Consider the following 27,874-nt stretch of genomic DNA (forward strand, 5'->3'; position numbering starts at 1 on the left):
GACAACTAAGCATAACCATAAACTGTAAAAAAACAAAAGATATTGTATCATCGACAATTTATTGTATCGTTGTTTCTTTCAATGCTTTGCTTTTTAAACGTAGCTTATGTTGCAAGTTTTTATCTTGTCCAGATAAAATAGCTTTGTCGCATGTTCATTGGTTTACCATTTACAGCCTTTATCTCCATAGGTACTGCATGACATTAGAACAAAACGTCTACCATCAGTGAAAACAAGCAAATACACTACGCGTGAGGAGAAAGAAAAAAACAAAAACGAGAGCAAAGGAAGCAGGGAGGGTAGAAAAAGAAAAAAATCTTGTACTGAAGGCACTATTGAAAAAGCGTACCGATTTCACTTTGTACCAATAGCACTGGTAACCGTTTCCAGTTGGGACTATATATAAATGTTTTTTCAATAAAAATCTTGAGTTACAATGTGTAGTTTACAGGAATTAAATATTTAAAGTTATTTTTTGTAGGTTGTCAAATGTAGATAACAACATCCTGAACAAAGTTTACTATACGCTTGTTTGAACAAATCATTCTTGTTACCATACTTCAGTTAAAGTAATTTCAAAGTTGTAGATGTCTGGCTGGAGATCACATGGCCAAGGCCCACCAAGAAATTCCCCACACCATCCTGTAGGTGATAATAACCAGCGTCCAGTGGGTCACTACAGAGGTCCGCTAGGTTTTTCGTCACCAAATACGCAACCATGTTGGCGCCCTGAAGAACAGTTTAGAAATCCAAACATGCCCCCTATTATGGCTGTAGGATATCCACCAAACATGCCCCCTAATATGGGTGTAGGATATCAACCTCCACCCTGGGGCCATGGTCAGCGTTTTCCTGGTGGTGAATTCCATTCCTTTCCACCGCCTCCAATGCCAGGTCCTTATCCTCCACAAAGAAAAGTTTGGCAACCAAGTCATTCTCACGACAGTGGTAATTACAGAGAATCATCAGGGGATGGTAGAAATTCTCCAGGATGCTTTCATACACCATCAGCCAGTTCATCTTTTTCACGTCACCCATCACCTCCTAGAAGATGCAGAAGTCCTGTAAGAAATGAAAGCAAGAGAGATACTGAGCATCACAACAGATCTTATAGATCAAACTCCTACAATCGGGGCGAAGATAGATCATATAGAAGTCGCCGTGAAACTTCACATTCTTCTAGGTATCATAAATTTTACATAGTGCCAATGTCCAGTAGCATTATTTTAATGTTTGGTCAGACTATCTGTTTTATTTTGATCTTAAGTGAATTCATAAAATCAAAGTAATTGTGTTCCACCCGCATTTCTGTATGTTTTTTAAAAAACAGCACCTGCTCAATGTCTTAATGTAAGCCTATAAACATCATAAATGCCAGTGTGTTTTTAAAATAATTTGTTATCTCATTTGTGTGGTGTGTGTATTAGTATTTTCATAATATTTGTTCAATAATTCTTTTTATCTAAAATATTATTTTGGTGAACATATATTTTGTCAGCCTTAGCAGTAATAATAGGTATATATATTGTAAAAGAAATACAATTACGATTTAATAGTTATAAAATTGTTTTGCATGAACTCAAGTAGACATGGGCATAGAATGCATGAAGATGGAGACAGAAGAAGTGAGTTTTGGTTTTGTTTAATGTTTAGTTATTTCTTGCTGGTGTGGTTACTTAATGATGTTTGATTAATTATCTTTTATGATTATAATATGTAATGTGTTACTTAGTCTAGTAACATAGATATTCATACTTATTAAATGAGTATTGTTTAAAGGTTTATTCCGGTATATAATGTTTCACTCTTTTTTTGCGTCCTTGTGAAGGTTCCACTGAGAGAAAAATTATTTCAGCGAGCAAAAGGAGCAGGTTTGAGATTTTTGTCATAATTTTCTTTTCCTTTCTCCTTACTGGAAAATATATGTACCTTCAAATATGTGGGATTAAGTCAGTCTGTGACTCTGTATGTAAGTGACAAACCAGAAATTTTTTTGGACCCTGGAAGAAAACTGACCTGAAATTTGTTGAACGTTTCGCTATTACTCAACGTACGTTTTGTCGGTTTAGGCAACTAAAATATTTGTAACTTGGCAAGACATTCTCCTTTCTACTTGTGAAAGCGGTTTGCTTCTAAGTGCGACAGGAAGTGAGAAAATCGAACATTTACCAGCCTTACTTGTGCCATCTAATCAAAATGAGCAACTTAGCATTGTTGCGACATAGGTCGTTCAAATATCACACTTCCTTCGTGACACCATAGCAATATAGCACAGGAATGCTAGTGCTATAGCACCAACTAGTAACTTACTGCACTATGTCATTTAAGTATATAAATGTATTGGAACGTATTAGTGATCTTACTTTAATTAATGGGACGTAGCGTATATGGTAACGTAACTTAAATGTGGTAATGCCATTCTAGTTATTGTCAAATATCACACTAACCTCACAATCTTCTCAACAACGGGACATTCTCAATGATGTCATCACTTGACATTTAAAAGTAAAAGCAATATTTTTTAACAAATAATATGATAAAATTACGCTGTGCTGTACAAAGAATGAAGATACAATGTGCTGTATGTGAAGTAGTTTTAAATGACCAGACCAGTGAATGTTAATACCATGGAATGAATTTTATAATGCATTTATAAAAAATAAAATTTTTTAGCAGATGGCAAGCCCTGAAGTATAGGTGTATCAATTTTTGAGAGTTAGTGCAGTAAAACTGCGTCTGATATTGACATTGCAGATTAAGATTTACATTAAACTGCGTCTAAATTTGTGAACGGTAATTCACCTTTACTATTTTCCCATAATTTTCAGGAGTGAAAATACATCGGATGATGATATCAGTGAAATTGAATCCCAAGTCGATATTGAAGAAGAAATTAAAACATTGAAAGCAAGTTATGTTCAATGCACTCAGCATGGAAACATGTACAAAAGGTCTTGCATATATTTTTGTGATTTTTTGTTATTTATAAATGCATACTTTGTAATTATGATGTTCAAAAGTTTGTCTGTGTAAATTTAAGAGTCTGAATCACTTCAACAATATTTCAATGCTCTTTTTTAGAATCATGCACTCTGACTCCACCGTGGAGGGTACGGAAAAGTTGAAAAATCTCTTCGACAGGTTGTATCAATATTCTATGAATCTTCAGCAGCTTTTTCTATTTATTTAGTATCAACTGCTCCATAGCTTTGGCATTTCATAATGAATAATATCACTTTTAATGATTTGATTATCTTAAATATGTGCTCCATAAAACTTATTTTTTGCCTCATTGAAGAACGTTTTTTTTTGTAGATTTGAAACACAACTTTCAAACAGACACAAATCTTTGTGGCGAGTCAATGAGCATTCCTGTGCATCTGGTATAGATTATATGAACCAAATTTATGCTAAATAGACTCAAATAAACATAAACTAACGTCTCGACAAAGACATGTGATGTTAGCAAATATTGTTGTATTGTCTGTTGTATTCTGTGTTAATTTTAGGTATTTTTTCTTTTTTTTAGCTCGACTGCCATCTGGGAATGTAGGGGAACTAATAAACTTTGTATGTAAATACTTATAATTGTATGAAATCTATGTAGGATAATGAGATAATGCTTAGTATATGTACAGTACATTGTACATATGTTGTATTGCTCGACCAAATTTTTTTGTAAATTTCTCCTTACGGTAACCCTACATCAATATTTGTATCGTATGTTATTTTTAAAGCGTAGTCTCCAGTTCAACTAATCCTCCAATGCTTTTTTACCACAGTTGATTGAATCCTGCTTTGTGTAATATTGTTAATAATATTTATTTTGCATTGATCTCGGTATATTTTACAGAACCAAAGCAATCCAGTTACAATGAAAAAAATACAGTTGTGGAATCATCATGTTCCTTGTAAGTCAAAAGATTTGTTTTTATGCTAAATGTTGTCCAGGTTGTTGTTGTTGTAGTAATGTAAATTATGAAACAAACATGCAAGTTTGGATGCTCCAGTAATGGCAATAAATTACATAGTTATTAAAATAAAACTCGCGGTTAAACAACCAGTTTGATGAGGCAATCATTTTACTATAAAGTCCAACTGCTAAAACTGTTTCTATAAAGTAAACTACAATTGAAGCTCTTTAACTCCAAGCTAAAAGGAACCTGTTCGATTACTTTGAGCTAGCCAAAGTTGATATACGTTTGAACCTCAGTTACCAACTACCTGTATAATGAGACTGTTCTGATTAAGTGACCACGTTTTTTAGTCCTAAATTTTTCTTTTTTAATGGTAATTTGTCTTGGTAGACCTTGTAGACCAGGGGTTGGGAATCGTTTTGGTAATGGGAGCCATGAAAGCTACATATTTTTAACTGTATTTCCATGAGAATTATATAATATTTTTCAATACTTAATGCAACTAAGTTGTGCATTTTCAAGCAAAACCAACAATTTTAGACAACGGTAAATGTCTGAATTTATCTTTAATAACATGCTTCTTACTGTTAATGCGACTTCTGGTGCTGCATGGTATTGCTGATGGCTTTCTAGTCTGGTTGATACTTCGGTAAGGTTAACCTTCATACAAGCGTTGAGGCTTCCATCCGTTAAACGAGATCATAGGTTGGTCTTGATGTTTTTAAGTATGAAAATGACTGTTCACATGCATACGTTGAGCCAAACATGGTCATTACAGCAGTACGCACGTTCTGCAGTGTGTGGTATGTGGCAGGAAGTGCTTTCCAGATTTTGACAATCAACTGGGTTGCGGGTGGAATTTATTTTCTTTTCTGTCCACTTGTGCTTGCTGTCGTGCAAGTATTTTCATTCAGTGACTTAAACTTGTTCACCCACATGTCTGAAACCTTCAGACCAGCAATTCCTAAAGCAAAATCCCTGATAGAAACACCAGGGAAGTAACTCAAGTCGACTTCGTCCACAGCACACTCATGTTGATAGTGACGAACTTAAAAAGACAAGTGCGCTCACGAAATTCATCAAAGCATTCTTTGAATGACTGCAGAAGATTAGATGTGAAGCCAACTAGATGCTGGAGGCCAAAATGTTTAGTGGGGTTACTTGTTGTTAATGCATCTTTAAGTTATTTCAAAATGTAACAGATGACCTGTTTCAACATCCGCAATAAACAGCTCCAGCTTTTTTTCAAATGCAAACACTGCTTGTTGAAGAGATAAGATTGTATTTCCAATGCCTTGCATTTTCACATTTAGCTGGTTTAGATGTTCAGTCATGTCCATGAGATAGTAAAACTTCCGAAGCCAGTCAGTGTTAGTTAGTTCAGGGTGCTTAACGTTTTTCATTTCAAGAAAAGTCCGTATTTCTCTCAGGCAACCTGCAAAATGGCTGAGCACCTTCCCTTTTGACAACCAATGCACATTGCTGTTTAAAAGCAGACCGAGATAATTATTTCCAACTTCATCCTGCAATGTCTTAAATTGGCGATCATTTAAAGCTTGGGCAACGATAAAGTTGACCACCGAAATGACCACAGCCATCACTTCACCAAATTGCTTGCCACACAGTTGAGCACAAAGTGCTTCCTGATGCAGAATGCAATGAAAACTTAGGATAGGTCTATTTTCATGTTCACGAAGAAGCGCTACAAATCCTTTGTTTTTCTTCACCATACAGAGAGCACCATCAGTATACACTGAAATAAGTTTATCCATCAGCATATTTTTTTGTTTAGCGAACTTAATGAAAGGCCTGAATAAATCCTTCCCTCTTGTTGTTCATTTCATTGGTAAAACAGCAAGACTTTCCTCGGGCAGTGTGTCAGCGGCAACATACATTGCAATTACACTGAACTGGGATAAATGACTTGCGTGTGTAGACTTATCCAAAGCGAGGGAAAAGTATGCCGCTGCATTTCTGTCCTTCAATTCTGTTTCCTCCACTTGGCCATCATGATGGTGCGATTGTGAACAGTTCTTGCTGACCGAGGCATGTATTTTATTCTTTTGATTATTTTATCTTTATTCGGAAAATCTTCAAAAAATTCAGTAGCCACATCAAGCATAAATATTTTAGTATACTCGCCATCTGTGAATGGCATTCCGTCCCTCACTATTGCTGAAGAACCAGCAAAGCTAGCCAAATTGCAGCCACCTTGCTGCTGACTTGCTTCCACTCTGCATAGTAGTTCTATGCGTGCCTTCTGTCTGCTGTCCCCCGCTGGATATTTTGATGCAAATGTTGCATGGCCTGTGTTGAAATACCGCTTTACATTTGACTGTTTCATTGACGAAATTTTATCATTGCATATTAGACACACTGCAGAACCTGTTTTCTCCACAAAGGCAAATTCCTCTGTCCATTCATGCTGAAATGTACGATACTCATCATCTTTCTTTCTTTTAGGCATCTCAGTAGTGCTCTAAAAAATAGCTTTGCTTTTCCAAAAAAAGGTGGGATCTTCTTTATCTTAATGTTGACTTCTCAACGACTTGTGTCAGCTACCACAAGAATTTTATTAATACAGTGTCTATTGCAATATCAGAACTCTCTTTTCAAGCAAAAGAATATATTTGATTCCACAATATTGCTGAATTAGCAAATCTCGATTTACAGAAACGTCTTGGTAAACAAGTTCACGCGATCGAAATAACGTCTGGCATTTCCTAGCACGATTGTTACAAATGGATTGTTTTGGTTGATTGTTACGAATGGATTGTTATGTTATGGAACATTACAAAAAAAGTTTTATTCGTAACAATCGTGCTAAGAAATGCCAACTTAAATTTATCAGCGAGCCAGATATCGTCATCAAAAGAGCCACATCTGGCTCGTGAGCCATAGGTTCCCGACATCTGTTGCAGACAAAATCTCAGTAATGAGGCAACATTAGTAACACCGCTGTTTTGTTAGCCCGAATGATGTCTGCTTATATTAACAAGCTTCCAGTTCCACCATAGTTACTATCAGTGTATTGGCATTTTGCCGTTAAGTTACTTAAAGCTGTGAAAAAATTCCAGAAAGTAAAATTGAGTAAATGATGTTTTTAACGCTATACTCCTAGGAGTTAATCAGATTAAATTATGCAACCAAAGTTGCAAGTAACACTTTCAGTGGTATCTTTATTTTTAGTGACCCGTCATCAAAGAGTTAAATCAACCATACTGGTGAAGAAACTCACTGAAAACGCTGCAAAGCAGGACATGACAATTGAAACATACCTTGATGAGGTTCAGCCCAGCCTTCCAAAGTATGGCAATGCTAAAAGTCAAATTGCAGATTGCGTTTTGTAATTCTTCATAACAATTTCTTGATCTGTTACCTCACTTGGATTGTAGAAAGACTGCTGAACCAAGCCAGTTTAGCTTGTCCTTGCAAATTAAACCACTAGATTGATTTAATTATATCGAGGAAACTTAGCTATTTGTGTGGTTATAGTAATGATGCAAATAAAGCTTGTATATTATCGATGCATCCAAATAATGAGCAAAGGTGCTTTAACCAATGTAAAAGCAGTCCCTCATTAAACTATTTTTAGCTCAGTTTTCACTAAGTCTTGCAAAGTGGTAGTCATGTATGACAATTATCTAATCCTGTGAAATTGTTTTTAGTTTTGCTTTGAGCAAACTTAAGTCTGTGATTGAAAATGGTGGATCACTCAACGACGATCAGGAAACTGATGATGATGATGATATTGATCGAGCTGGAGAAGTCATCAGCAACATCCGAAAGATAAAAGCTCATCCAGATAGACTTCATGATGAACTATGGCAAGTATTATCTCATGACGTTCGCTATTAACTTCTAATAACATTCAGGCCGGGTCTCTTTATGTTTATGGGTTTGTATGTATAAATGTCTCTCTTTCTCTCCCTATATGCATAGATGAACCAAGTTGAACACCAATTAAAAGATGGTTGTACTGATTAATGAAGCTAACAAGAAGTCTTGTTTGCCTTTATTACCAACTCGATTCAGTGCACTAATTTCATTTTAATTAAATATTTAATGGCAAAGACCATTTAAATAAATTTTTCTGCCTAAGGTACAATGAACCACTTCAAGCCAATGACGGCCCTCTCTGTCATTGCACAGAAGATGCAAGAGTGAAAGGGATCCGACATAATATTTACCCTGGCGAAGACACCCCTCTACCATGCCATTCCATGAGAAACAACATTGGTACAGTTGTTACAACTTCATCGTAGTTGTTGTTGCTCTGGTGTAGTACTGTATTTGATTTGTATTTAAGTCAACAACTTTAAGTAATAAAAGTGAAACGTATCCATGCGAGACTGAAACTTAAGTAATTATAACACTCCTGGTCCTGGTGTGCTTGACTGCTCAGTATAAAGATGTTCGCAAAAGTTTCATTTTTCTGTTCTTAGGTAAACTGCATCACTACCGTGTAATGGTTGGACCTGCAATCAATTTTATGAGTTCTGCCCCAACTTTGATCGAGCACAATGGCCATGACTTCATGTTTGAAGGATTTTCTATTTTCTCCCATGAACCATTGGATAAGGTGAGGTTGGGTTGGTCTTTGTGCTGAAAGCGGTTTTCTGGATACATGAATTAGAAGAGTTTTTTTAATTGCTAAATAGGAATGTTTAAAGGAATGTTTTACATTTTTTCAATAGATTCCCTTGTGTGATATCATTCGTTTTCATATTCGCTACACAATATATTTAATTGAAGAAACACCACCCGAAAACTTTTGCATGAGGGGTATGGAACTGTATCATGAATACTTGTTCAGGTAGGAACCAGCATTTGAAATATTGCGTGAAACAGGCTTGCTGCCTTTGCATAAGGCTGTGTTTCAAAGGTTTCCAGGATGAATAACTTCCTGTGTAGCAATTGCATAATTTTTTTCATGGCTGAATTTCGATATTTTTGTAGAGAGATTCTTGAACTCTATGACTGGCAAGCAAAGGATAATAAGTGCCCTGAAAACAATGATGCGGAATATTTCCGAAAATTTCGCTTCTATCCTCGCTTTGTGAGGTCTCTTCCCGATAATGGAAAAGAAATATTATCACTTTGCAAGGTCTTAGAATACCTCTTGGAAAATGACAAACCTCTTGTCTCTGAAACTGACTTGGACTGGCTGATGAAATGTTCGCACAAAGAGTGGCTTGACTACACAGAAAAAGTAGCTACCTTTCTGTTTTACAAATAACTGTAATTGATTGTGTGACAGTTGAAGTATTTTTTTCTGTATCATAAAAATAATGCTAGCTTAGAAAAGGTTAAAGGCAAAAGACATGTTTGCTTACTAAATTATCGCTAATCTTTGAAGAAAGTGATGTTGTTGAAATCTGAGGCGTAGATAATAACTGGTTACCGAGCTTATCTGTAAGCATTTTCCTCTAGGTACATATTTCTTCATATTTTAGTTTTCTTGAGGTCTTGCTAAAATTTGGTACTCTTCATAAGAACCAATAAAAAGGTGCAGCATTGCAACAGGTCCACTGATAATGCAGGTCCCCTATGATGAGCCCAACACCAAAATAATTCAAGTCACAAGATCAGAATCTTAAATATACTATTATCATAACTTCTTGAATCTTATTTGATACTATGACCAGAACTAGTCCAAATCTCCCAAATCACCTCAAAAGATATTTATCTGCAAATTTGTATTTCTAAAATTTCGATATCTTAGTAGAGTTAGATAATGCTAACGGTATGTTGTCCTGTATATATGCAGTTTATGCACAGTCCCATTATTGCCTTACCCAAGATCCAACAACATTGCAAAGTCATTGTATCCCTGCCAAGTATTGTACCTTCTTCATACGCTTGCGAAATCGACTTTCAGGCCAATAGCCAAATCCCGCACAACTTTGAATAAAATATTTATAGCCTTAGTTGTGCTCTATGTAACAAACTCCTAACCTACCGAACTTCAGGTCCGTGGAATGATCGTGACATTACCTGGAAAGAAGCCAAGTTCGCTCCGTGTGGATCAGCTTGATCGGTACGATAGGAAACCTCTGGAATCTACAACACTTCAGGGGCATGCGGTAGATGATCGATATCCCATGATTGTGCACTTTGGCATAAGACCCGCCAACTTGAGCTACGCAGGAGATCCGACGTATGTTTTGATCAGAAAATATTTTAAAATGCTCGTCTTTTGTCATTTGACAATCCTTGGTGTGTGGCATGAGTTCATCGAGTAACGAAGCATTTTTTACACATTTACGTGCTTTGCAGCTATCAGCGCATATGGAGAGCTTACTTAAAACTTCGCCATCTAATGGCAAATTCACCGAAAGTGAAAGCCAGTGACAAACAAAAGCTTAAAGAAAGGGAGAACGCCTTGCAAAAGTTTAGAAGGTGACTTATGATTTATTGATTCAGTGGTTGCTTGACAAATAGTTATTGTTTGTCTGAAAAAACGTTCTAGTTAATGGTACAATACAGCAGCTCATTTTAACCACTCAGTTAGTTTGTTAAGAGAGGTGACCTGTAATTCCATTGGTTTATTGAATTTCTGTAGTTGGTATAAATCATATTCTTACTATGCACATTGCACAGATCCAAAGACATGCAACGGGAAGTTACAGTGGAACTTAGCAGTCAGGGGTTTCGAAGAACAGGAATCTTCTCTGATATTTGCCAACACGCTCTTCTACTGCCGGTTTTAACTCACCATCTCAGGTATATGTGGTTTAAAGCACTCTAGGTTTTACTGAAAGCTACACATTGACGGAAATATAGATTCCTTTCAATAATTGTGGTCTATTATCTTGAAAATACCAATGGACAAAGAAAGCTTTGGTTTAATAAATTGCGATTCTTAACCGAAAAGTAATATCGAGTTTTGTTTTAATTCTTTGCAATCGAGTAATACAACATCTTAAAAGTGGCAATGACTACACTTGCGGCGTTAGTTCTGGCTGTTGTTTACATATCAGTCATCGTCGCGTATCATTTTATAAAGGTATCACTTGTGTTTGAGAAATTTGGAGAAGACGATTGGATATCAGTTCAAAGAAAGAAAATGGCTTAGCGTAAGTATATCATGTTTTCAAACACCACACATGACTGCTACTTATACTAGCACTGTATTTACAAATCCTCACGGTGCTGGGGAATTTATTCTGATGAAAAAACTTCGTTAACTTGTTAGTAAATTATTTTTATCACGTAACTTGTTGACATTATTAGCACGCTATGAACCATCCAAGCTGTCAGATGAATTTCGGTTTGAATCCAGATCACGTGAGAAACGCGCTGTCCAACTGTGGACTTCGATTGCCGAGATATGGAGATAGTTCAATTCACTACAAGTAGGTTGCCACTTGCTCTACTTCATACTAATTCATCTGGTCTCTCATAAGGGTTTGTTGCGGGTTCTTCGTTCTGTTTGAAATCGTTTTTTTTGTGGTTTTATAGTATTACTGATTGTATCTAAACTGTATGAAAAGTATATAATATATACCAGGGGTGGCCAAACTGCGGCTCTCGAGCCACATTCGGCTCTTTGAGCCTTTGATTGCGGCTCTTTAATGAATTAGCATTGATGAATTAGACATGCATTTTCCCGGTCTAGACGAGTTGTTTGATCAGATTATGAAACAATGCGTTGTGTTATCGTTCACGTAGTAACAATGGACTCATTGTTAGTAATAATCAAATTACACTCCAAAAAGTACATTATTGTACAGAAGTGTGCTAATTTGTACACTGTAGTTAAGTAAACTGTCAGATTGAAGCTGTACGTCAGGACTGACCTAGTTTTCAGTCTTGGTTACGGTTAAACTAATAATTGCAAAAAGAGTTGGTGAAGCCCAGTTGGAGACTCATTGTATCACCACGCAGCACTAATGTTAATCAATTGCTACACTTTTTTGTAAGTGAATAAATTTTTTTTTTTATTGTGTTTGTGTTGTGGCTCTTTTAAAACTGGAATTTGTTATATGCGGCTCGAGCATGAAGCAGGTCTGAGCACTCCTGATATATACTATATAATATATAGTAAATAGCGCTACTTTAACAAAAAATAAACAAAGCTATAAGTAATGAGAAATTTAACTCGTACGATTACGTCTAGTGTTCAGTAGTTAATATCAAATGTTAAAACTATTTCGTTTCATTAATAAATACACAAGATGTAAAAACTTTTTAAAACAAAAAACATTAAAATGCATTTTTCTTAAAACCATGATTTTGGACTTACGACTGTTTTTGTTATTAGCGACCAAATATAAATGCATTTATAAAATATCAAAGTCCTTTACCTCTGAAAGAAACTAAACTGGGCAGGGCGTAGCGCGGAACTGGATGTAATAAACATCTTCTACACCCGACCATTGGCGACTTTTAACAATTTTGCTCTAATTCCACTTAAAGGTACACCAGGAAACGAGGAATCACCACTTTGATTCGTATCATGGCACGACTTGGCCAGCAACGCCCAGTATTGTCGCCGATCGAACACAACGAAAGACTTGAGTTCTTGGGGGATGCCGTGGTCGGCTACTTCACTAGTGTCCATCTCTTTCTCATGTTTCCTGATCTATCAGAAGGGGCTCTGACCACGTTTCGAACGGTTCTGGTCAATAACTTGCATCTCGCTTTGCTTGCTGAGGTTAGATGATACGTTGTGTTTGGCCGTAATAAGTTTGTTTATTACTATTTCTGTTAATTGCATAATTACTGTATATTCCGATGTTCGTGGGCGTAAAACATAACCAGGTATATGACCGCCGCGTTTTTTTCTTTTGTGCTTAGCATGTAACCTGTAAGTGAAAATACGAAGAAAGCAAATGCCAAAATTAGCCAATTCAATCAATGTATTTTTAAGGCAGTGAGCATTGTGTCTTAATCGTATGTATACGATTTGTAGAGACTACAGTTGGACGAGTACATGCTCTATGCTCATGGACCCGACCTGTGTAGGAAGGCAGACTTACGTCACGCCATGGCAAACTGCTTTGAAGCGCTCATGGGTAACTTGTCATATTTTATGTCATTGGTGGAATTTCCTGTTGCTTTTTTTAAATCCTGTTACTAATACAACAAATAGACGTTAGTGTGTATCAAGGGATTTTTCGAAATATTTGGTATTGCTTTGGGTTTTTTTGTCAATAATTTTGGTTTTTTAACAACTGAAACAACCTGTACAGGCGCCATTTTCATGGAAGCTGGCCTGGAAAAAGCCCAAGAGCTGTTTGGAAGATTTCTTTGGGAAACAACTGAATTGCAAAATGTGTGGAAAGATCTGCCTTTACACCCGTTACAGGTATAGAAGTAATATTTTTAACAGGAAGTTTGTTTTTAAAATGATTTTATTTGTTCACATCTCCGCACTTGTGTCATATTTAAAACTTTTTTGTACTAACATGACAAAAAAATTGCATTAACGTAATATAGTGTAACGTATTGTTTTATAATGGATAATATTAATAACAGTTAATAGACCTTATAGTTAAAATATAGCGTTAATATTTTATTTTAATAGAGATGTTTTTATTACGTCAATAGGAGGAAGAGCCAATCAGCGATCGACGTTGCATAAAGGGAATTCCGATTTTGCAAAAATTGACAAAGTTCGAGGATTCGATCGGTGTTCAGTTCGATCATATTCGGCTGCTAGCGAAAGCGTTTACTTGGCGTAATGTCCACGAGAACATCCTAACCCAGTAAGCAGCTACTTACCTCGTTATTAATGCAGTAATTTTGTTCCCATCGTTGTGTGCTTGTTATCGTAGTTCAAACTATGCCTCGATTTAATCATTCAGACTCAGTTCAGTCATAACTTATAAGAGTTAAACTCATTGCGTCATATGTAACAATCATTGTGTACAAACACACAGCGGCCACAACCAACGTTTGGAGTTTCTTGGTGATTCAGTTTGCAATTTAGTGGCGTCCACATACCTCTTCAAGCTTTATCCAACCCACCACGAAGGTGATATATTTCTTGTACTGGTCAACTTTTATTGCATTCACGTTAAATGGTAAATCTTGACACCAGAACCTTTGCTTTCACATTGTAACTTTTGCCGATTACAGTTTATAAGAAAGACACCACTTAAATTGCCTATATAATTATTTGCTTATTTATTTACGTAGTAAAACTAATGTTTCAGGACATTTGACCCTACTTAGGGCAACGGTCGTGAACGGACGAACACAATCCCTGGTTGCCACCGAACTTGGCATGCCAGAATATGTCATATGCAATTTGGATAGCGACAATCCAGGTGAGATATGTGCATTTTGTATGAAATGTAAATTTATGTACTTATTGTTTAGTTACATGTATTAATTATATTTGCCTTGTTGTTGGTTGATTTTGGCTGTATTTTGATGAATTTATCATTACACGTCAGCAAAACTACAATACTCTCTGCGTCACTAAGTGATTAACAATACACATTTGAGCACTTGCTATAGTACGTAATGCATTCACATGCTTTCATTTCTGTAAATGCAACAATTGATTTTATGCGACGTGCGCATTTATTTCATTGTGAAGGAGGACGCGCACCAGAATGGCGGGAGAAGAATTTGGCTGATCTGCTTGAAGCCTTCGTGGCTTCACTCTTCCTTGATAAAGGGCTGGAATATGTTGAAGGTTTCATGAAAGTCTGCTTTTTCCCCAGGCTGAAGGTAAGTATCACTTTTCATTTGTTTAGGCATAACTCAGCCCTAGCGCTGAAAGGGATTATAGTAACAGAAAACGGCAGAATATGTAATGTAAGCTGTAAAATGATGAAGTTTTCTGGATAATTTAGGAATTTATCCTCACTCAAGAATGGAATGATCCCAAGTCTTGCCTACAGCAGTGTTGTCTGACCTTACGACAAGAAGGGAAAGAACCGCAGTTGCCTACCTATGAAATATCACAACAGGCTGGTTGGTGTAGTTGTGCATTACTTGGCGACGACATGTAATATATGTCATGTACCGCTAGGTGGAGTAAGCAAGCATTTTTATTTGCAGGACCATCCCACGCCCGAAAGTATGTTATTTCTGTTTACTTCAAAGGCAAAGAAATTGGGAAAGGAAGTGGAGAAAGGTATTTGTTATCGTTTTGTAAATTACATCTGATGTTTTCTTTTGAAACAATATTACGATGAAGAAAAATTTCATTTTAAATGCAATATTTTCATTCCAAATATTCTTCTGTACTGACAGCATACAAAGGGCCGAAAGGAACGCGGCAAGGAAGGCATTAAATGAATGTAAGTATGCAGATGTGATACTGGATGGCGTCATTTTCAGCTAAATTTTGCCCCAGTCCTTGCAGAACACTTTAAACTTTTCGATGGGTGTTTAGTTTTGGTGTATGTGGATTACCACAAAGGCATGCGTGTTGTTGAAAATAGCTTTGAATTTAATCCTTTTAAAATATTCTTGTGCACTGTGACTACACTACTCCTATTTCCCGCGAGTACCTAGTTTTACGTTGACATAATACGCTTAGTGCGTGTACGATGCGCACAGTGCGTGGGCACATATGGTTCCGAATGTATATTACCCTGTTTATCAATTTCTAATTTTACCTATTTTGAAGTTTGCAATTTTTATTGCTTAATTTCCAGCTGTATGTGGTCTTAGAAATCCGAGCATTGTCTCATTGTGATTTATTCTGTTTTTATCAGATAACTTCCCACAGTTGGAGTGGCAGCGACGCTATGTAGCCGAGAAACATGATCTTCCCTACCAACCTCGATCAAACTTGAAGAAAATTGAAGTTCGCCCGGGTATGCCCTCATTTAATACTTCATGCATTACTCAAACTTTATAGCTAAATCATGTACCTCTGACCTTTCATTACAGTACTTGCAATTGGCAATTGCCACTTTATAAGACAGTGCTATTTCTTTTATGTGTAATAGCGCTTGTTATTTTGTTTGAACTTACAATTCTCAACTTTCATGCGGATGTTTTAACTCTTACTCAGATGAACATCCGTCAGGACCAGTTAAGAAAAGAAAGAAAACCTGATGTCAGCCATCTTTCCTGCCATCTTGAGGATGAAGCTTTTTCGAAAGTTTTAATTTCCAAACATCGCGCATTGTACGCTAATGACCGAACATTGTTCTTTATTAGACTGTCATTAAATCGAGAGCAAAGCTGGTTATTCCATTTTGACAATCATGTTGAAGTAATTCGTTCTAACCTCAATTGACATAAACGATTACAACCTTAAATTAACTTAAATGAAGTGCTTACGCGGCCGATACGCCATGTGCCGCTTACCCTAGAGTCCTAGACCATAACAGCTTTTACAAAGTTTGTTGAAAGTGAAAATTCTGTGAAGAAATTACGATCTTCACCAGTTGTCCAGCTTGTTATATCATCTCTTGGATTTGTGATGAAGTTTAGAGGCAATAAAAATATTTAGTCGAAATGAATAGTCTTATTCTGTGCTGCAACAATTAGTAACTGTCGCTGATGACTATATTTTACGTACTACACAATACCCAACGCTATCTCGTTAGATATACCTCATATTAAAAAGAATTTTAACTTTGTTGTTTCTCTATAAACAGTTGCTTGTTACTTTTCAACGCATATTTCTTTGATCGAAACTCAGTCACATGATCGGTTTAACACTATAGAGTCCATTTTATGTCTTGCTAATTCCTTGCTGCTGACTTCCACTTCCCCACTAAGTCGAACAGATGAAAGCCTTCAACCAGGATTAAAAATTTCCTTCCCCGTCTTGTGACCACTTAGCCAACTGCAAAACGTATAAAATCGAACGCGGAGCTCTCGGCTCATCACAGTCAGCAACCTGACACATTGAACTAAGTTCATGTACGACTGTCTGTTTAGTTGGTGAGTCGTGTTCGAAGAAGCAGACATCTGCAATTCTGCATCTTATGAAGTGGGTGACTGTGTGCGAAGTAGCGTATGGATAGCTTTCAGGCGTAGCATATATTTATAGATGCTTTTACTGGATAGTTAAATCCGCCAGCATATAATTTACTCATTTTCGTAGCATACATATTCTTGCATTTGTAGAATAATTTCAACTTTAGCGGATATGTCTAAGTTTTCTGTTAGCCTTTTTGTGAACGTGTTGTTAGTAGTATTGTCATTCATTCCTGCCTCACGTGCCCAGTTTCCACGGGCCTGTGCTACTTTGCAAGCCTATTTATCTCACGAATGCTGTCCTCTTGTAAACGGATCCGCCTGTGCCGAGGACACGGGAAGGGGATCTTGCAGTGACATTAGCATTGATGACGCACCCCATGGTCAGCAATATGTCTTGGTGGGAATTGATGACCGCGAACGATGGCCTGAACGATTTTTCAATCGGTATTTGTAGCAATGTTATTTTTTACTGTACAAACTAGCCTTATTGCAGAAGAGAGATTTCAAATTTTTTACCAAAAGGTTAAAGACGGTTATAATCAAGAATGCGACGAAAATGGCAATATTGCTCTTATATTACTCAATCAGATTCACAAAAGTAGCCTAATAGACATTTTATATGGATGACTTCTAACTGAATTGCATGTTTTTCAGTTCCTGCGTCTGCAATCGCAACTTTGGTGGTTTCGATTGCTCTGGTTGCAAATACGGTTGGCAAGGAAACGATTGTTCCCAAAGACGCCCTGTGGTGGTTAGAAAAAACGTACTGAACATGGATGAAGACGAAAGGGAAAAATTTCTAGAGGTTCTAGATCTTTCTAAAACCACTCCACATCCAGATTACGTCATAGCACAAGACCATTATAGGTAAAATACGACGTAAGTGATTATAAAGCTTACTTAAAATTTTTCTTTATAAAAATTATTTTCTTGTTATGTATTTTTTTGATATTAATCTATTTCGGAATACTGAAAACAATTATAAACAATCTATAAAATACGTAGAATGCAATCTATAAAAGTGTAAGATTGTTCTCGATTTTGGCAGAAATCTGCTTTCTGAGAACGGGACCCGGCTAAATTATGTTAACATTTCTATCTACGACCTTTTTGTCTGGGTTCATTACTACTCTGTTCGAGACACCTTGCTGGGCCCGGGGCAAGCATATACCGCCATCGACTTTTCCCATGAAGGTCCCGCTTTCCTCACCTGGCACAGAATGCATCTTCTTGCTCTTGAAGGAGATCTTCAGCAACTATCTGGTGATCCGGACTTCGCCCTTCCTTACTGGAACTTTGCCACCGGAGGTAATTCTAGCGTTATCAACCCATTTGAATAGATCGTTAGAATAGCAATAGAAAGGCAGCAAATATAAGGATCTTAAATGCTTTCTATTGTTACTTACTTACTTGCATTTTTCCGACATTTTATTTTTCGGACAATGACAGCAATTTCATGCAGGTACCGAATGTGATATTTGTAACAATACTCTTCTTGGTGCACGAGACGCTATCGACCAAACGTTGCTCGATGTTGGTTCTCGTTTTGCTGATTGGCAAGTTGTCTGCCTCAGTTTAGACTGGTTCAACGACAATGTCAAGCTATGTAATGGTACCGAAGAAGGTAACTGGCCAAGTTTACTAGGTAGTCTTAACTCAGATTGACATGACTTGAAACGTGACCCGTCCACAGGCCCGATCCGTCGCAACCCCGGTGGCAATGTCGATCGTCCAACAGTTCAAGTGCTTCCCCAGCCCGGTGATGTCGCACAGTGCTTGCAAGTTGATCAATACGATACTTTTCCGTTTTTTTCTACCTCAGACGGTTTCAGAAATGCCTTGGAAGGTGACAAATGAAACACAACACTCATATAAATAAACATGACATGGTTTTCATTTCCTACATGCAAAGTTTTAATTCGGTATATGATGCCAATTCAGATGTTTTTCTCAGGTTATTCTCATCCTGGTGGTGAGTTCGAGAACGGTGTCCGAACTCTGCATAACCTCGCTCATCTCTTTTTGAATGGAACTGGAGGACTGACCCACGCCTCCGCCAACGATCCACTTTTTGTTCTTCTCCATACTTTTACGGATGCAATCTTCGACGAATGGATGAACAGGTAATCCTGATGCTGTTTGTTACAGAGCTTACTAGTTATAAGTCTGTTTCAAAGGCAAAAAGTGGGATTGAGCTTATTCGCTTTTCTTGCGCTTTTCGCTTGAAATTAACAAACGTTTTTTTCAGATCTAATGCAAATATTTCTGAATATCCACAAGAGGACGCACCTATAGGTCACAACCGCAATTTCAACATGGTTCCTTTCTTTCCACCGGTCCAAAACAAAGAAATGTTTGTCCCAGCCGAGCAACTTGGATATAGTTATGCTGTGGAATTTCCAGGTAACAAAAAATGGAGTTGTTAATTTTAAAGCTTCAATTGAAATATTTTCCGCCGTATAAAGTTGGGTTTGTTTGCAAAAGCTTGTGGCTATATAAAAACCATAGTCTGTAAAATTAAACGATGCGACTTCCCCTAATCGACTTGTAATGCATATAGACTCAGCAGACTCCAGTGATTTAAACGACGTTTCGTTCATTTGGTCCATTATCGGAGTCGGCCTGTTTGTAGTCGGTACTATCATCGTGGTGGCGTTAGTGCAATCCTTCCGATATCACATGAGAAAAAGAAGGGAGGAAAAACTTTACGAGAGTCTCATTGGTGGGGAACCTTGTCACTCGATGAAGTACAAGGCTACCGATTCTGTGTAGATATACAACAACACTGAAAAGACACTTGCAAATCGATATAACGCTAAATGTTATGGATGTCAATTAATTTCGACGAAGTCATTTGCAGTTTCAAATGTATATATATCTTTGTAATTTATGTAAATATTTAGACTTATTAAGAGAACTTATTATTCTGGGAAAATAAATACACACAAATGACTGCAAGTCTTGCGTCGCATTATTAAAACGCACGTTGTTCTATCTCCTTGAAACATACATACTCATAAACAAAGCAATTGGAAAATGCTCTAAGTTCTTTTGCAAATTTTTAACAAAGTGATGAAAAATCCACCACAAACGTTTGGAAAAATCCAACATCGAAAATATCCTCAAAACGTTGAATTATAGCCCTGTCTCAAGGTATAACAAATCTGTTCTAAAGTATTAAACACCTGCTGTAAAACGGTGGATGTTATTAAAAAATACGACATTCCTGCAATGTATACCGCAGGCTTCCTTCGGCCGGTGGAAGAAAAAATATTCGAAACCACTCATTTTTCAAAAGTCAATTGGTGGGTGAAAATGAAGTTGGAATTTTCTTAGTGTGGTCAAAATGATCCCAAATTTTACATCAAAAAGACACTAAAACCTTTTAGGACACTTTAATACAGGCGAGACTGGCTCGTATACATTATGAATGTTTGAAATCCTTTTCGCATTTAACATTTATGAGCGTTAGAAGTAGTTTTCCATGTTTCTATCTGATAATGCTTCTTTGGTAACTTCATTGTGTCGGTCATTGGTTTAAAAATCAAAATAACTGCCATTGTTACGTCAGTTTAACGCAAACATCCCGAGTAGGGATTACCACGTCCATTGTTTGAATTAATCCGATATGATCCACTATCAAAACATTACCCGCCGCCGTTATCATAACTTAAAGGCGAAAGTTTCTAGCCGATTGGTGATTTGTAAGCTCAATGTGCTTTTGTGTAGTTTCGTGTGATATTCTATAAAGGAAATTTCAAATCAACAAGCCCTAGCTGATCCTTATGCTCTTCCTCTCAAGTATTTTGAAACTTAATACGTTACAATTAAATTACTGCCATGTTATCTGTTTATTGATGCGTATATAGATGTAAAGAAACACAAACCCAATTAAGTATAGGCTAAACGTATTTGTTCCATTGATAATTGTCAGACTAGAACAAACACTTAAAGTTTTGTTGCTTAATTTTCTGACTCCAGAAAAAGGCGTAGTAATGTCCTTGGTAATATTAATATGACACAGCAATGTTTTATTTCACTTTTTGGTCACGCTGCTTTTTCGATATTTACACAGTTGAAATAAAAAGTTTCTTGTCACGAAAAACCCATCATGGAATTATCAAGAATTTTTCCTTAAAGGTTTTTCAATTTGATATTTTGAAAGAAACATTTTACTCCGTGTTAAAAAGTCATAATATCGTGAAATGAATTTCAGCCTATAGACACCATATAAAAGAAAATGATTAACGTGCTTAGGACGGGCTTAAAATAGGACGGAATGCAGGCGGTAGGTTTTCCAATACCATACATTTCAGTAAAGGAGATAAACAGAATCTTCCACGCAGTCTAAAACTGTAGCACCAAACACTTATTATGCGGCTTTGTTACCAGACAATAAACCGCAAAGGAAGGTCGAACGCCTAGATTGTGTTAAAACAATAGAAAACACAAAGCAGAACATGATATGGGAGGTCGATACGAAAGAAAAGCGTGTTATGAAGATCTAGCCGCTATTTCTATAAATCCTCGCACAACAATGAGGTTTAATACAAAAACAGGCTAAGACATGGGTCGATAAAAAAGAATGGCAAAAATCTGAACGGATCGTCCCTTTTCTGAATGTGTTCAATATAACCGACTGCTGAAAGGTTTACGTTTGTGTGGATACTAAAGGAAAGCCTAGATACTTGGTCCGGCTTGTTTTTATTATCGACTTACATATGTTATCATATTTATGTTATGTTTTCATCATATCCGTCTAGATAAAAGCCTTTTGTACAAGACAGAAAAAGAAAAAATGGAAATGAGTGACCTTTGCGATTTTGCCAACACGTAGCTGCAGAGAAGTTGGATCCATTTTGAAGCGAGTCTGGACTTCAATTTTTGGTTAAGATTTCAAAACATTTGCTGCAGTTTCTCAAGATTTTTATCTTCCTACATCGAAGTAGAAAGTTTTTGAAACCACCAGAAATTCTTTTAGACAATTATGCCAGCTCTCCTACCGGAAAATACCAGCCCGGATTTAAGAGGTAGTACCCTTGCCCCAAAAGAACCTTATCATGTACCTGGGTAAGTGAAAAAAATTATCGTACACTTCAAAACATTACAAAGCATAAATCGGGTGTTGCTGAAGTTGTTTTGACTGTTTTACCTTGTTTTTAATTATATTGTGCTTTGTCATTATTTATGCGGCTTCTTAAAAAATGCATTAGTTACTTGTGGTACAGTAATTTTGCTTTGCCAATATCATCGTCTTACTTTAATGATAACTTGTTTGTTGTAATTTCTTTTGTGTTCTGTAGCTTTTGCCGTAATCAGTATTTTGTGGTTGTAGTTAGACTATTTTAGTATGCAAGTAAGGAAAACTCTAAGAATCTGAGAGAAATCAAAATATTTAAATAAAATCAAATAGAAAAACCTTATACAGAGCATTAGCAGTAAACGTTCTGATAATCCATTGTATTAAATAAAACTTTGTTGAAGTACAGAGTTTCTTTTGCAGATACGCTGGCTACAGGCCCCAGTACAAATTCCAGTGCAGTGAGACCTTCGGAAACACGACCAACAGACTGCTAGCCTCAGCCGACGTTCGAAAATCAAGTAATTCAGTTTTAAGACCAATAGACCAACCCCGATCGCGTACCGTTCCCCTTGGTTTCCATGACGTACCCAAGGTAAACTGACTGATGATGAAGTGTATTTACTATACACTTATGTAGAGCAGGCCTATCTGTTTGGAATAAAACACGATTATTGATTTAGTAATATTTACTAAGGTAATTTATGATCGTGTTGCCATGAAGAATGTTATAATAAACGAAACATCTGTATGCTTCAATATATTTTGTTTTATGCTTTAAGTTGATAATAAATTAGTTCTCAAAGTTGGTCAAAAAAGTGTTTAACTAACGTTTAAGGAGAAAGAATAAACTTTATTTTCAAAAAGCTTGAAGGAGATCAGTTTGACATCGGGGAAATATTAGAAAGCCGTCGGTCAAAATGGGGAGACCAGCTCTTCAAACCAGATATGCGATCAGGTTACATGGGTAAGTTTAATTGCTGTAATCGGATATATCGCTATCGCGTATTTAAACGCAAGTAACAAAGACTTTTATCGGGAAAATCTCTTAATAGTCTTTGTCCCGGTGACGATTTGTGGCAAACATATAAACATATGCAAAATACATAGGCAAGTTTCCAAGCAAGCCTGACAATGCTGGAACGTTTTTATTCTATCATTCTCTTGCATTTTTATAACTTAATCTTATTCAAAATATACAATTATTTTTGTTTCTACAGGGTTTGTTCCAAAAGCTCATTTTTCAAGTTATCATTCGAAGACTTTTCCTGAAATTTGCAATACCGCTTTGAAAGATTTTACTGAAGACCAAGCAAACCACAAAGATAAAGCGCGACACCTACGCGACACCATGCGGATGCAAGAATCGGGTGGTTTAGTGGGTTCTCAAAGAAATGTGCGTATGCCTTCAATGACAGACGATTAGCGCGAACGTAGTCTTAGAAGTAAAATTAATCAAAAATTCTTGAGCCACTCAGACGCTGATATATTTTAATGGTTAATATGAAACAGGTGTTATTAACTTCAACAAAGCTCCCATTATATTCCATACGCTCCACAATGCGTCCATACGTTTCATCGTCGACCCATCAACGTCATGACTCCCCATACTTTCTCCCGGATGAACACCCACATAAACATTTCAGATCAGGTCTATCAAACTTCATTAGCTGTAAATAATAACAGTTTTAAAACTTGGTTTGTATTTGTATAGGATTTGCCGGTCACGTTCCATTTTACAAAGACTTGGGAGGCCATGGTTACCCGATAGTCACAAACCAAGCTTTGCGGGAGTTTACCAAGGAACGAAAACGTATACTATCCAGCGTGGACCAACCTCTGTCTCCGGCAAAAATAGGGGCACCGTATCCTCCCGTGAAGAGTGTCTCCTTCCCTGGACGCTCATCAAAGCAAAATATTTTCCTCGTTGATTCCGGAATTATACCAAGATATGCAGGATACGTACCAGGTATAGATTACGAAACGATAGGTGTATTAAAAGTTTGCATAACTATGCGCTTAAGATTTACGATTCAGTAGACGTGTATCAATGTATCAATTTTAGTTACATGACGTTTTGCCAGTATTAAAGCCTGACGTTGCTCTTTTGATTTCGGTGAATAATTAATGAATGGTAAGTGATTGTTGCGTTTCAGGTCAAAAATTCCGCTTTGGGCAAACCTTCGGCCATTCAACAGAAAATCCGCTAAATGTTAAAGTGGAAAGCCCCAAAGTTTTATCAATACTTTCCTGAAGTAGCTGCAGTTTCTGCATAAACACTTTCTTTACTTCAAAAAAATTCTATACATACTCCTTTCATTTTATGAATGTTGAAATAACTGTATGTAGGTATATTGCTCTTGTTGATGTAGAAAGCCGTTTAAGTAAATTGAAGATTGATAAAAGAAAAGTATACGATTGGTAAAAAAGTTTTCGACAGTTTGACAAATACATAAACATATGTAGATGTGCCGAAACTGTTTGAATGGTATGTAAAAATCACAAGCAAGGACAGGTTGTGGTCATGATTCACGAGGTGATCCCATTAATTGTAAAAAATATTAAAAAGAAAATAACTAGATTAATAATGTGAGCCGACGGGGAGTAGAAACGAACAGCTGTGTCCTTCTCGAACAATGGTGGTAAATGAGACAAATAAAGCAAAAGAAACGTAAAAGCTAATGGGAAAACATACCAATTAACCAATAAGCAGCAAAACTTATGCGGGGCGACCAGTAACAAAGGGACTGGTGCTACTATTGAAATGCAACACTACAATGTATTCCTCTTAGTTATGAATGAAATGAAACGAACACTAATATTTAATTCTTCGGCGTAAAACGGAATTCGAAATTGGAACTAATACTTGGACTAGTACTTGTCACAAATGCTAACCGGTTGCACCATCGACACTGTGGCTAAAGTATCAGAAAACAATGTATTCTTCAAAATGCAATCTTCTTTATTATGCTTCAACTGATCCTAAAATTACAATTTAATTAGTCTGCGTCGACCGGAAACCGAACCAGGAACTAGTGCTTGGAAGGCACCAATGTTTACCATTACACCATGGACATCGACGCTGTAATTGAAGTGCAAAAATACAATGTATTTCTCTTAAATAGATATCCCTTAAATAGATTCTCTTAGAAATACGTCAACTTCAACTTAATACATTATTCTGTTAATCTGCTTCTAATGATAAATGTTGCACAATCGATGATGATGTTTAATTGAAAAGAGATAATGTATACTTCTTAATTACGCATCAACTAAAATGAAAATAAATATTCAAATAATCTGCATGGACGGGGAGTCGAACCCAGACTTAGTTCCTGGAAGGCAGCAATGCTAACCGTTACACCATCCACGTTGTTGCCGAAGTGAAAGAATACAATTTTTCGTGTAAGATATACATCAACTAAAACTAAAATTACTATCCTATTAATCTGGCTCTAATGCTAACTATTTCACTATCGACGATGATGTTGAAGTGGGGGAACACAATTTATTTCTCCCAGTTAGCCAAAAAATTATACTACAGTGAGACCTCGTTAATCCGGACCACTTCGTTTCGTCAAAAAATGTCGGTTTAGCGGGGTTTCCGGATTATCGGAAAGTAAAAAATCAATCAATCTTGCAAATGCAGCACCGTGTTCAAAACGCAGTATGCACCTTACTCCAATTCTAAGTACCGACTTTCTGGCTGGACAGCAACTAAAATAAAATTATATTTTTTGTATGATCCGACCCAATGTCGAACCCCAGAACCACCGTATTAAAGACGAATGCTCTCCAAGTGACGAACATTCGGCCGCAAATCGGTTTGACAACCGCTCTTGCATGGCGAAGCATTCCGGCGGGACCAGCAGTCTTGAACTTTCTTTGACCTGTTTCCAATCTTTGCGCAATGCGATATCAAAAGCTGATCGCACAATTGAGTTGCAGCAGTATGTCTTCAATAGATTGCCGCACTCAACCGATGTAATGTACGTATTTTTTTGCGACCGCGGAAGTGTTGTTTGTTACTGTTGATGAACAATTTATTTTTTCGTTTCTAAAATACTGTACAGTATTTCATAGTATGACTAAAAAGCTGTGCGGCTAAAATTTTTTACAAAGCGCAATGCTGTACAGTACTGTACTTTTGAATCAATAAAGACCGCAACGTTATTATGCGTAGATAATCGGCTATTGTTTCGTCAACTAACTACCCAGTGTACATAGTGTATTAGGACAATCGTGAATTATTTTCGCTTAATTGTTAATAATCCGGTTTATCGGATTTTATTGCTATTGATTTAGCACATTTGTTCCAAAACTTTTGTGTCGGAGTCGGACAGCGGGGTTTCCGGATTAAAGGGGTAAAATGCATAGGAAGAAATCCGTTCCCGGCAGTTTTGTGTCGGATAGCGGGGATTCCGGTTGTTCGGGGTCCGGATTAACGAGGTCCCACTGTATTCAATTAATCTGCGATGACCTTTAGTCGAATCGAAACTATTGCTTGAAGGCACCAATGCAAACTGAAACACAATGGACGCTATTACTGAAGTGCAAGACTACAATGTTTTCCACTTAGTTATACATCAATTGAAACGAAAATTACTATTCAATTAATCTGCCTAAAGCGGGAAGGGATTGGCATTGATGCCTTCCAATGCTAACCGTCACACCATCAACGCTCTTGCTAAAGTGCCAGAAAAGAATGTATTCTTTTTTAGTATATACTTAAACAAAAACTATATATACTACTTAATTAATCTGCTTCTATTGATAATTGTTGCACCATCGAAGCTAATGTTGAAATTCAGAATGCAAGGTATCGATTATATATACCGAAAAAAAAGGATTCTTCATTGCATTAACTGAAACCAAAATTGCAATTCAATTCACCTGCGTCAACCTGGAGTCGAACACCGAACTAATGTTTGGAAGGCACCATTTCTTACCGTTGCACCATCGACGCTGTTGTTGACTTGCAAGAATAAAATGTATTTCTCTTAAAAATACGTCAACTAAAACTTTATATACTATTTTATCAATCTGATGCTAATGCCAACTTTTGCCCAATCGACGCTGATGTTGAAATACAAGAACGATATGTATTCCTCTAATTTATGCAACAACTGAAACGAAACGTACTATTTAATAAAACTGGGTCGACCGGGTTTCGAACCCGGAACAAGTACTTGGAAAGCATCAAAGCTAACTATTAGACCATCGACGCTGCTGCTGACGGGAAAAAATAATTCAATTCAATTGATCTACGTCGACCGGGAGTCGAACCCGGAAATAGTGCTTGGAAGGCACCAATGCTAACCGTTACACCATCGACTTTGATGTTGAAGTGAAAAAATGCAATGTTTTCTTTTTAGATATACGTCAACTAAAACTACTTACATTCTTCTTATATATATACAGGGTTGCCATACCGTCCTTATTTCTAAGATTTGTCCTTATTTTAAAGGTTCGTGTCTTAGAAAATATGTTTGTCCTTTTTTCTAAGAAATGTCCTTATTTTCACTTTCGTCCTTATTTTTAGGGCGGAGGTGGGCACTTTTGTCCTTATTTTGGGCATTTTGTCACCTTTACGATACCATTTTGTAACAAAGAGATACCAAAATTATGAACATGCATATAGTGTCTGGTATTCCTCGTTCATTTCTAGTCGTTCATTTCTAGTCGTCTAGTCTGGTGGTATTCCTCGTTCATTTTCTAGTCGTCCTTATTTTTGAGTTGAGACTGATGGCAACCCTGTATATATATCTGCATCTAATACTAACTGTTGCAACATCGACGTTGATGTTGAAGCGCGGAAATATAAGGTATTATTGTATAATTTGCATCAACAGAATTTAATATGACAATTCAATCAGGCTGCGACGATCGGGAGTCGAACCCAGAAGTAGTGCTTGGAAGGCACTATTGCTAACCGTTACCCCATCGCCGCTGTTGCTAAATAACAAGAATACAA

The 27,874-nt window shown here is 36.8% G+C and overlaps 3 protein-coding genes across 4 annotated transcripts; all 3 read left to right on the plus strand.

Annotated features, from left to right (window-relative positions):
• Positions 1-452: 452 nt before the first annotated feature.
• Positions 453-16,510, plus strand: LOC143458571 (ribonuclease 3-like). Of its 2 annotated transcripts, none has more exons than XM_076955350.1 (31): positions 453-1,183; positions 1,585-1,625; positions 1,829-1,871; positions 2,829-2,951; positions 3,082-3,141; positions 3,316-3,383; positions 3,530-3,570; positions 3,854-3,911; positions 7,107-7,224; positions 7,586-7,744; positions 8,020-8,156; positions 8,363-8,499; positions 8,615-8,733; positions 8,877-9,129; positions 9,890-10,077; positions 10,197-10,319; positions 10,521-10,643; positions 10,927-10,996; positions 11,154-11,275; positions 12,339-12,576; positions 12,835-12,937; positions 13,115-13,230; positions 13,473-13,630; positions 13,805-13,899; positions 14,081-14,194; positions 14,470-14,603; positions 14,729-14,849; positions 14,937-15,012; positions 15,132-15,178; positions 15,599-15,700; positions 15,901-16,510. In XM_076955350.1, exons 1-31 carry the CDS (start codon positions 588-590, stop codon positions 15,942-15,944), a joined length of 3,927 nt encoding a protein of 1,308 aa, XP_076811465.1. In that variant the 5' UTR covers positions 453-587; the 3' UTR covers positions 15,945-16,510. The 2 variants fall into 2 exon arrangements, with proteins under 2 accessions (XP_076811465.1, XP_076811466.1); XM_076955351.1 differs by having other exon boundaries at positions 1,588-1,625.
• A 438-nt stretch (positions 16,511-16,948) lies between these two features.
• LOC143459975 (5,6-dihydroxyindole-2-carboxylic acid oxidase-like) lies at positions 16,949-19,778 on the plus strand. The gene is made up of 8 exons (XM_076957303.1): positions 16,949-17,264; positions 17,475-17,687; positions 17,869-18,128; positions 18,283-18,444; positions 18,514-18,666; positions 18,775-18,943; positions 19,069-19,223; positions 19,381-19,778. The coding sequence occupies exons 1-8, from the start codon at positions 16,990-16,992 to the stop codon at positions 19,590-19,592; spliced, it is 1,599 nt and encodes a 532-aa protein (XP_076813418.1). The 5' UTR covers positions 16,949-16,989; the 3' UTR covers positions 19,593-19,778.
• Positions 19,779-21,420: 1,642 nt separating this feature from the next.
• LOC143461009 (ciliary microtubule inner protein 2B-like) lies at positions 21,421-24,367 on the plus strand. The gene is made up of 7 exons (XM_076958742.1): positions 21,421-21,890; positions 22,324-22,495; positions 22,768-22,867; positions 23,121-23,296; positions 23,413-23,551; positions 23,615-23,869; positions 24,057-24,367. The coding sequence occupies exons 1-7, from the start codon at positions 21,808-21,810 to the stop codon at positions 24,152-24,154; spliced, it is 1,023 nt and encodes a 340-aa protein (XP_076814857.1). The 5' UTR covers positions 21,421-21,807; the 3' UTR covers positions 24,155-24,367.
• Positions 24,368-27,874: the final 3,507 nt, after the last annotated feature.

This window comes from Clavelina lepadiformis, chromosome 5, assembly GCF_947623445.1.
Source record: "Clavelina lepadiformis chromosome 5, kaClaLepa1.1, whole genome shotgun sequence".
Classification (NCBI taxonomy): domain Eukaryota; kingdom Metazoa; phylum Chordata; class Ascidiacea; order Aplousobranchia; family Clavelinidae; genus Clavelina; species Clavelina lepadiformis.